This window comes from Empidonax traillii, unplaced genomic scaffold (genome assembly GCF_003031625.1).
Source record: "Empidonax traillii isolate 1590-97213 ecotype Southwest subspecies unplaced genomic scaffold, ASM303162v1 scaffold1433:size205388, whole genome shotgun sequence".
Lineage (NCBI taxonomy): Eukaryota > Metazoa > Chordata > Aves > Passeriformes > Tyrannidae > Empidonax > Empidonax traillii.
The window spans coordinates 38,539-48,995 of record NW_020956626.1 but is presented as its reverse complement, the minus strand read 5'-3'; the positions used below and the strand labels follow the sequence as shown (position 1 = coordinate 48,995).

The 10,457-nt window shown below is 65.2% G+C and overlaps 1 protein-coding gene across 1 annotated transcript in view; it reads right to left on the bottom strand.

Moving 5' to 3' along the window:
• The window catches only part of BMP1 (bone morphogenetic protein 1), an 18,168-nt gene extending 7,993 nt beyond the window's left edge, over positions 1 to 10,175 (bottom strand). The window contains exons 1-6 of the mRNA XM_027907267.1: positions 9,947 to 10,175; positions 1,693 to 1,806; positions 1,475 to 1,615; positions 1,254 to 1,371; positions 477 to 655; positions 198 to 348 (exon numbers count right to left, since the gene is read on the bottom strand). Coding sequence (XP_027763068.1) covers positions 198 to 348; positions 477 to 655; positions 1,254 to 1,371; positions 1,475 to 1,615; positions 1,693 to 1,806; positions 9,947 to 10,088 — 845 coding nt within the window. The 5' untranslated portion in view covers positions 10,089 to 10,175. The remainder of the gene's footprint in view (positions 1 to 197; positions 349 to 476; positions 656 to 1,253; positions 1,372 to 1,474; positions 1,616 to 1,692; positions 1,807 to 9,946) is intronic.
• Positions 10,176 to 10,457: the final 282 nt, after the last annotated feature.

Below are 10,457 nucleotides of genomic sequence, written 5' to 3'. Positions count from 1 at the left end.
CGCTAAAAACAGCCCGGCTAATTAAAAGCAGCCCGGATAATTGAAGCCCACGGGCCGGTGAGTCAGAGGGGGGACGTGTCCCCTCAGCGGAGGTGACAGCGTGGACAGCAATTCCCTGCTCTGGAATGGGACGCTGCAGGGCTTCAACCTTGCTCTGAGGGAATTAACCCTGTGAGGGGTTGGGGACACCGTGACACTGTCCCCAGGCCGAGCCACCCCCCCCAACCCCACAGGGCAGGTACCTGGAGAAGGTGTTCCTGGCGTAGTGCATGATGCTGTCGAAGTCGTACGTCTCCCCCAGCGACTCCACCTCCTCTGGCTCCATCTTCAGGAAGTTGTATTCCTGCCCTGGGAAAACGGGACGGGGGTGCCCTCAGAGGGGGGGACCCCAATTTTTCCAGCAACACGTGGCAGGGATGAGGAGGAGGAGGAGGCAGAGGAGGAGGAGGAGGAGGAGGAGGGAGGCTCATCCCTACCTGGCTGGATGTTCTCCCTGATGATGGAGACGTGGTCATCCCGGTCGGGGCGGGTGTGCTCGTGCCAGAAGCCGATGACGTGGCCCAGCTCGTGCACCACGATGCCGAATTTGTCACAGTTCTTGCCGATGGAGATGGCCTGGGGGCCCCCTCCCCGGCGGCCCACGTAGGAACAGCATCTGGCGGGGGGAGAGGGGGCACTAGGTGAGTCCTGGTCCTCTAGGAAGACCAGCCTGGGGGTGTGGGAATCCCAGGCAGGAGCACTGGGCTGCTAGGAATCATCCCTACTGCTGGAACTTCAGCCCTCCTGCGAGGCGAGGAGCTCAAGCCTCCAGCCTCAGCTCTGCCTGGGAACTGGGAGAGCTCAGCTCCTGCCCCCAGGCTGCCTGGCATGGGGAAGCATGGCATGGCAGCCCCAAAGCCAGCCCCAAAGCCCAGGGTTCCATCCTGCCCGTGCCCTGCAGCTGAGCTGCTCCAGCCCTGCGTTCTGGACCCGGGCTCAGGGTTTGCACCCACGCAGGGGCTCCCATTCCAGGGGAAATCCTTCTCCTAACCACCATCTGCTTGGCTGGGGCTGTGCCCTGACGCGTGAAGACGCCGAGCTCGTCCAAACCCCTGTTTCCTTTGGCCCCAGCCCCGCTGCAAGCCCTGGCTGGTGCCTCGCCACCGACCTCAGCCCCCGGCGGCGGCTCCAACACCTCCTGCACCCCAACCAGACCCAGAACCCATGGGGGTAGCTGGTCCTGGAGCACCCCCAGGGCCCCCCTCCAACCTTACCCGCAGGGCCTGTAGGTGAAGACGATGTAGCTGTCCTCGTCGTTGCGCTCCAGGAAGGTGACGCAGGTGTGCTTCTCCCAGTGCCGCATGGCCTGCCGGAATATGGCTCGCTGGCTGCCTGCAGAGGGGTGGTGGCAGCCGTCAGCCCGGCTGGGGGGGGGCGGGGGGAGCTCAGGAATGTTGAGGGGGGGGTCAGAGCACCCCCCCCAGCCCGCACTCACCGCTGAAGTTGCCACTGATGACGTAGGGGATGACCCCGTCCGGCCACACTCGCTCCGGCCGGGACGTGGCTGCCCGGCGGCTCCGCTGCCGGCCCCGGCTGCGCCGAGGGCGGCCCGGCCGGGGGCTGGTGGCGTTGCTGCCTGTGGGGAAGGGGGTTCAGCGTGGGCAACCCCCTTCCCCATGGGGGGTGGAGGGGTCTCTGGGGGCGCGGCGGTACCTGAGGAGTTGGAGGGCAGGCGGGTGACGGTGTGACGGGACAGGTCCACCACCCGGTCCACCTGGAAGAGCCGCAGGTCCTCCTCGTCCAGGGCGATGTCGCCCAGGAAGGCGGCTGGGAGGGGAGGGGGAGGTGTGAGCCTCGCCATGTCTCTGCCAGGGGACCCCCACTGGGTGCCTCTCCCCACCCTCCCTGCACATGGCAAGCCCTGAAGAGGAAGGCAAGCCCTGCCTCCTCCTCATCATCCTCCTTCCTCTCTCTCAACCGAGCGTGCTGCCGGCCGGGCTCCCCCCTCTCCCCTGCAGCTGGAGCCAGCCCAGCGCTCACATCTGGATTGCATAAAGCCCATCCATCACTTTTTAGGGTTTCTATCCTTATTTGTGTTGCAAAATTGCCTCTTTTTCTGCCCCCTTCCCCCCTGCTTTGGTGGGTTTAGGACCCCCGTCCTGCCCAGCTCCTGCTCCCCCGGTCTGGTGTGAGCTCCAACAGCCCCGGGATGCTCCAAGGACCTCTGAGTCATCTGCCAGCACGGAGCGAAGCCATATGGCCCAGGAAGCTCCTGCTGCGCCCAGAGCCCGCAGGAACGGAGCAGGAACGGAGCAGGAATGAGGCAGGAATGGAGCAGGAATGAGGCAGGAACGGAGCAGGAACGGAGCCGGCCCCATGCCAGGGTTGGGAGCCCCCGCTCCAGCACCTCAGTGGGGGGAGGGAGCAGAGATGCTCCAGCACCACAGGGCTGAAGGGCATAACCCTGCATAGCCCTTCCTCCTCCTCCTCCTCCTCCTCTTCCTCCTGTTTCCCCCTCCATGACTCAACGCCTCTGCTCCCGGCGTCAGCGCCTGGCCGGCCCCGATCCCTCGGGATCCGGCTCCTGCGGAAACGCCGTGGCCGGAGCGCGAGGGCTGGCGGAGGTCACGCCGAGGCTCTGGAGGTGGCCGTGGTGGGGTGGAGGGGGGTTCCTCACCGGGTTTTGGGGTGCCCAGGCTGAGCAGAGGGCCCCGGGCACCCCCTGCCCTCGCCACCCCCCTGGGAAGGGTGTTGGTGAGGAGGGGGGGTGGCTGGAGCAGCTCAGGGCACGAGGGGCGAGCGTTGCCAAGGTCTCGCTCCAAGCAATTAGCGAGTGGATCCCAAAAGAGCCACTAATTATGAAGACAAGGCGGGACAATTAGGATAACGCTGAGAGGTCCAAAAAAAAAAGCGGCGCAGGGTGAGAGGAGCAGCCACGGGATCAGAGGGACACCCTGGATCCCATCCCTCGCTGTGGCACCGAGCCCGGACCCCACTCTGCTGGAAGAGCCACGTTTTGGGGTTGTCCCCAGCAGTGACCCAGGGGGGTGAATCCCACCGAGGGGGGGGGGGAAGCTCCAGGGTGGAGAGCAGACCTGCGGCAGAGCCGAGGGAAGAGCAAACAAGCCGGGGCCGGCACCTCCCCTGGCAGCGACCTGCGGCTGGCACGGCCAGGCTGCAATTTGAGGGCAGAGCAGAGGCAGGAGCCCGGCCCGGCCTCCCCGCACCCTCCCCGGGGCCGGGAGAGACGTGTCCGAACGGGCAGCGCGGGGGAGGACCAGGGCCAGGGGAGAAGGACGAGCGGCCCGTGCCAAGAGCTGCATGGAAAGACAAGGGAAAGTAAGCTCGCTTACAGCAGAGCAAGCGCCGGCAGAGCCAAGTGATATAGAAACCATATGTGAGGGATTTGGGATACGTGAGAGAGCTGGGCAGGCCAGCCCGGGGACGTGGGGTTGGTTTTTTCCCGGTGGCTTCCCTTAAAAAAAAAAAAACAAACCCACAAAAAAACCCCTGCCCACGGGGGAAGGTGTTTTGCTGCTCCTGGAGGGGCCAGAGGAGCCGTGGCGGGGACGGGCGAGGGGGCGGCCCCGGCAGCGATCCCTGTACGGACACGTCGGGGACAAGCCCGGAGTGCTGGATTGAGAAACTTCCAGGTTGGTTTGGGTTCTGGTCACGTCCTCCTCCCACTCACTCCCTGTGCACCCACGGCAGGAGGTGACTCGTGGGTTATTCTGGGAGGGGGTGTCTCTGCTCACCAACACCAGCCCCCCCCAGATGCTGTTAACCTCCCCAGGGGGCTTCTCCTGGGACGCTGCCACATTGCTGCCACTTGTCCCTTCCCTGTTCCTGTCACATCCTCCCTCTGAGGTGGAGGGGACCCCCTGCAAGTGAAGAGGACCCCCTAAAAGCAGGGGTCTCGTAGGCAGGAGAGGTCTCAGCCTCTGCTTAGCAGAACACAGGTTGGAGCAGGGGGGAAACCTGTCACACCTCCTGCACCCATTTCCTGCATCCAGCACCCTCGTCCTGCCGGCTCATGGTGCTCAGGAGACCCCAAACCACGGGACAAAGGTCTCTCCAGCGATTCCCAGAGGGATACCAGTGTCCCTGAGCCGTTCCCAGCCTGGGAGCCCGTGGGCCGTGCCGCGGGGGCTGCTCTCTGCTCGGCCACAGAGGGATCGGGGGCAAGGTCCGAGCTGTGGCGGTGCCAGCGGGGGACACACGGTGCCAGCGGGACAGACGTGATGCCAGCGGGGAGGGTGCAGTGCCAGCGGGAGGGACGCAGTGCCAGCAGGACACCAGCTCCAAGGCCAGGCATGGGGCACTGTGGCCCCGTCGGCACCCCCAGCGAGGAGTGGGATGGGCAGGGAGAGGTGGGATCATCCCAGCTCCATCCAGGCACATCTCTCCCGCTCCCCAGCACACAGCCAACTGTGTGGGACCTGAGAGGAGGCTCCCACGGAGCTCTTCCCACACCTCCCCCCTCTGCAGCCGGGAGATAGCTCGGCCCTCCGCTGTTGTTTGACTTTTTGTGCTGTGTTTTCTTTCGGGTTCTTGGAACAGTGACGTAACCCCCGGGGCTGAAGCTTTAGACAAACAAGGTTTTTCAGCAGGACCTGGGCCAAGCCCCCTCATCACCCCATCCCGATCCTGCAGGCACCTCCTGGCTTGCTGGCTGTCCCTGGAGGGTCCCCCGTGCCCCCTGGTTGGGATGCAGGAGCTCAGCATCCTTCGTCCCACTGAGCGAGGCAGAGGGGCACCCACGGGCCTGACCTCTCTGGCGTGGCTGGGATTTTGGGAAGAGCCTGACCTCAGGCTCCACCAAGATTGGGAACCCCGTGTATCAGGAAAAAAACTGGGATAAAATGAGTGGTGGGAAAGGGCCGGGGCGCGAACGCGATGTTCCGGTGAGCCGGGAAAAGCAAACAGAGCCATGGGGGAGCCTTGGCAGGGCAGGAGGCAGATAAACAGGACAGGATCATATTCCAGGTCAGTCTGGGGCAAAGGAGGCTCTGGGCACGGCACGGAGCAGGAGGGACCCCCATCCTTGTGCAGGCACTGCCAGGCCTCGAAGGACATTGGGCAGGAGAGACCCTCATCCCTGGATGGGTCCCACTGACCCTCGAAGGGCAGGAGAGGAAGGATGGGAAGCATCCCCTCAGCCCAGCTCTCCCTCCCTGGCTCAGCAGCTCCATCCCAGCCACTCTGAGTCCTCCTGTGTCGCCAATTCACAAGCGTCGCTCCCGGCACAGGCAGGATTTGGGGTGTGGAAGAGAGCAGGGAGAAAGCTGCTCTGCCCTGGCCGGGATTGGGGTTGAGGACGGTGGTTCCATAGGTGTATCCCGGCCCCCGCCGAGCTGCTGGGCTGCGAAGGCGCGGAGTCACGGGAGCAGCATCCCACTGGCTCGCAGAGCCCTTAAATATGTGAGGAATGCTCGTCGCGCCGCCCCTCGCCCCCGCACGGCCCAGCTGCGCGGCAAAACACCCCGCGGCCCCGGCCAGACCGGCGGGGACCCCGCTCAGCCCGGACTGGGGGGGTCCCGCTGGCCCCGGGGGTCTGCCCTGCCTGCAGAGCCCCGCGGAGGAGGTGTGGGTGTGAGGGCAGAGGGATGTGGAGCATCCCGCGGCTGTGGGGATGGGGAGGCAGCCAGGCCCCCCCTCAGCGGCCCTGTGAGACCCCCAGGACAGCGGGGACAGGGTGGAGGCGAAGCAGTGCAGCCCCTCTCCCGGTGCCCCTCGCCGGAGAGAGGGAGCAGCCAGGCTGTAAATGCCGGGGCCAGGAATATTTGCTTTCCCAGAGCACCTTCCGACCGGCACAGCAGGCACAAAGCAGGAATTCAAGCCTTGGAGGCCAAGGCTGGGAGCCAGGCCAGATCACAGCCCCTCTGCAGCCTGGGGGGAAACTGAGGCACGGGGGGATGGAGCTGGTCAGCACCGAGGGGCACCCCCAAAAGAGCCAGTCCTGCACTCAGCTGCGACCCCCTGCCTCCTGCTTCCTGGCTGGAGCATCCTCATCCCACCTGGGGCTCATCCAGCAGCTGAGGGAGGCAGAGATGCTCAAGCAGAGCATCCAAGGCGAAGGGATGATCCCTACCTACCCCCAGTTCCCCCCTGTGCATCCCTCTGTGGCACAAGGCACATCCCACCTCTGCCAGCGCTTCCCTACAGCCAAATTCCCTCCTCAGCCCTGGGATTTAGTCTCCAAATCCTCTGCCCTGCTCCAGGGGATGAAATAATCACTGTGGAGCCTCCAGTAAACACATCCCAGGCCAGCAAAAGGCTTCCAGGGGCAGGAAAGGTCCACCTCGGGGCAGGTTGGGAGTGGGAGGATGGTTTGATCACTCCAGGGGAGGATTTTCCTTCTGCTCCTCTTCCGTGACAGCAAATGCAGGAGAGAGCCTCCTCCAGGGCTCAGGGTGGAGGATGCCAAACCTAAGGCATGCTGGAGCCCAGGGATGCCAGCAGCCGTGTGCAGGGAGCAGGATCTCCCTGTATCCCCTTTCCAAAGCCAGGTCACTGAGGAAAACACATCCCGGGCCAGCAGCTCAGGTCCCTGTGAAAGGGAGAGCTGCTGGAAAGGAGAATATTTGGGAACTGCTCTGCCAAAGGGGTTGGTGTGACATTGGAGGGGAGCCCTGGTGGCAGCAGGAACTGGGGCCCGCTGGGGACAGGGATGTGCCCCAGCACCCGGCTCCGGACACATGGGGTATCCCGGGATCTCAGGGCACTGTGCCCGGCTCTGCCAGAGGACACCGGCTCCCCAGGGCTCCCAGACCTCTGGGCATCATCCCCAGGGCTCTGGCTGCAAACATCCCCCTCCTCGTGCTTTCACTGTTCGATCCTGCCCCCACGGCCTCCCCCAGCGCCCGTTAACTCTTTCCAAAGGCTGTTCCAGCCTCCCCTGGTTGTGCCAATAAACCCTCCCGAGGCTCAGGATCTTCCCATTGCCTTTCCCACGCACATGGAGCGGGAGGTTTGCCATGCAAAGCCCCTCTGGATCAACACCCCTCCTCCAGCCAGGCAATGGGATAGGACCCCCTCTTCCCACAGCTCCGTGGGACGCTGTTCTCTCCAAGGATCCTCAGCAAAGCCACGAGCAACCTGGAGGACACATTCCCGCCCCGAAAACCCCCAGCCTGGCACAGCCAAGATGAAAACACTTGAGGACTCCCCCTCCCACTGAGAGAGCCACCCTCCCTCCTTTCCCTGCATCCCTCCCCGGGGCTTTGTTCTCCCCAGGCTTCCCCCCCAATCCCGCCAGGCCGCATGTTCCCGTGTGTTCTTCCATGTGTTTCCCAGCCCCGGATAAAGCCTCAGGAAAACGCCGTCTCCCCCCTCTCCACGACCCGCCACCGCCGGCGTGAATCAGCAGTCGGAGTGTTTCCCAGGAGCCGGGAAGGGAAGGCAGGGAGGAACGACCCCCCCCCCCCCCCCCCCCCCCCCCCCCCCCCCCCACCCCTCACCAACCCCGGCCTCGCCGTCTGCACCCCCCCGGCCCCCCCGCCGGAGCATGCGGGTGATTACACAAAGATAAAGCAGATCCCGGGATCGGCCTGAGATTCCCAAGGTTTCCCGGGCCCCGGACCGCAGGCCTCCCGCCGGCCTCGGCTCCGCGGGTGGATTTTTGCCCTGCATGAATAAGTGACATATAACGGCTGGAAAATATTTTTCGGGCAGCTTGACAAGTGTGACTCCAACCAGTAGCCCGGGCTGGCTACGCCTGGAAAGTGTAATCTAGGTGAAATCTTGGGAGGCTGGAGAAGTCCAGGCACGGCTGGGAAGCTCGTACAGCCGGGAAAGGGGGGGGCTTGGAGCCCCAGCCCCCATCCCTGCATCCCGCGGTTCTGCCGGGCGGGTGATGCTGAGCCCCCCATGGGGGGATGGGGGATCAGATCCCCCCCAAACACCCTCCCTGGGGGGGGCTGTGTGAGCCCCTAAAGGGCTCTGCACCCCCATGTCCCGTCCCCATGGAGCAGGGTGATGGAATGCCAGGGGAGGGGACAAGGCAGCCCACCCCAGTTCAGCCAAGCACCCCAAAATGTGGATGTGGAGCTGCACTCGGGGAGAGGGGTGGGCTCCATCCATCCCCGGCTGCTGGGGGCACCCCAGGGGGCCCAGCTGCCATCACCAAACTGCTCGGCAACCCCCTGGGATGAGCCAAACCACCACAGCGCGGCCGGGGGGGTGGTGGGAGCGATTCCAGCTGCCTTTCCCAACCGGAGGCACGACCCGGATCCGACCCGGCGGCTGCTCCCGGGCACCGAGACCTGGATATCCTGCTGACCGGGTGAGGGGAAACCAGGGCCACGGCCGATTCCTCCCTCCCTGGCTGCTCGGGGGGTTGGTCCAAGGGCTGGATCTCCCAGCGGTCCCGTTTTGGCATCCTTGGAAGCGACGCGGCGGCACGGGCGGCTCTTCCCCTTCCGCTGGCACCGGTGCAGACGCGGTGGCATCACCGGGGTGGCTGGCGAGCCACGGGCAGCCGGCGGCCTGAGGACACCTCTGGCACGAGCTGTGCCAAGGAACCCAAATCCCTCCCTCGGTGCTTCCCTCCCTGGAGCCGCGGTGGTGGCAAAGCCTCGGTGCGAGCGCCTGAAGCTCGGGGAGGGTCTCAACACTCCAAAACTGAAACAAACCCCCTCGTGGGATGTCATGGGGGGGTCAGGGGGATGCCAGGGCGATGCCAGGTGGGGTTTCAGCTCCAGCTCCCACTGCTGGACCTCACCACCCCCAACAGGGGTAAATCCACGGCTCCTGCGATGCGTGGCAGGCCCTGATCCCCTCACCACCCCCCTTCCTCCTCCAGGCTCCCGGGGAAGAGCTGCCGTAATTAAATTAGTCACATAAGGATCTCATAAAGGCCAGGACGGGAATGGGGAGGGGGGAAACAGCCGGCCCCGGGAGGTGAACCCGGCGTTGGGGGGGGGTCCTGGGGCGCACAGGAGCGAGGCGAGGTGGGGCCACTGGGAAAGCCACTACTAATTAGTCCGGCTCGTCAGAGGGTGAAGCCTCGTCTCTCGCGCTCAGCTGGAGGAAGCGGGAGCCGAGGGAAGGCTCCAGCCGGCTCTGCCCGGACGGTTTTGCAAGCCTAGCTGTTTCAGCCCGGGAGGGCAGGAAGGGAAGGATTTTTGGCCAGAAAAAGCCCTCGTGTAGACAGAGTTATATCAACAGCCGCCTTCCAGAGCAGACAATGCCAGTACAGAGAAACGTGATCCCCCGCCAGACCCCAGCCCTCGTGCCGAGCTCAGCCCTGCACGGCCCTCCCGTGCCTCAGTTTCCCCCCCCCCCCAGAATCCCAAAATCCCTCCATCCACTTTATCTCGCACTGGAACGCAGAGATTGTCCCCCGCGAAGGGCCCAGTTTGTTCCCAGCCCTTCCAAAATCCGGGGAACGGCCCGGAACCCCCTGTGCCGGCACTGAGGGACCCCAACCCTCGGGAGCACCTCCCGAGCTGAGCCCGGCCCGGGTGTCCCGGGGCGGACGAGCTTTGGCTGCGGGTCGGGAGAGAGGAGGAAAGGCAAAAGGTGCAGAGTGTGGGTTCAGGGATGGGGTGGGATGGGGGCTGGGATTGAGCCGGAGATGGGTCCTGGGATGGTGAGGCGGGGGGTGAAATGGGGGCTCCCCGCCGCCTTTGACAGCTGCCAGTAGAGCCACGACGAGGGAGAGAAAGCGGGGCGCCGGGCCAGCCCCCCCTGCTCCTCACCCTAAGTACAACCAGATGCATCTCGGAGCGGGACCGGCCGCTGCTGCCCCCGTTCCTCCCGTCCCGGGCAGCGGGGACCCCCCGGCCCCGGGGCCAGCGCGGGGCAGCGGTGCCAAGTTTCGCCGTGCAAAGCCCCGGAGTGTGTGCGGGGCACACTCACACTCGCGCTCGCTCGCACTCACTTCCACATTCACTCCCACCGGCCCCCCCCGCGCTCCCCTTTGTCCTCCAGCCCGCCCCCCGCCGCGCATCCCCCCCGCTCCTACCGGCTTTGCAGGGGTCCTTGTAGTCCAGGGGCTCCTCGTCCTCCTCCTCCTCTTCCTCCAGCACGTAGGAATAGTCCGGGAAGCGCAGGGCCCGGGCCAGGAGCAGGCAGAGGAGCAGCCCGCAGCTCCGCAGCCCGGCCATGGCTACGGCCGGGTTTTTTTTTTCCTCTCTTCCCTCTTTCCTTCCCTTCTTCGCTCCCTTTTTTTTTTTTTTCTTTCCTTCCCTCGCTCTCTCTCTCCCCTTTTTTTTTTTTTTTTTTTTTTTTTAGGGAAATGAGATCTGGCGGGGGCGGGTTCAAGCGCGGAGCTCGGCCCCTGCAGCCCCGGGCGCAGGGCTGGGAGCGGGGCCAGCGCCGGGGGGGCGGCGGGGACGGGCTGCTGCGGGGACCCGGCCCGCAGCCCCCGCTCCTGCCCCTCTGCAGCCCCCTGGCCCGCTCCTGCCCTCCCTGGGCGCGGGGCTGCCCCGTTCCGTCCCGCCCTGCACCCTCCGGGTCCCGTCTCGTATCCCCCG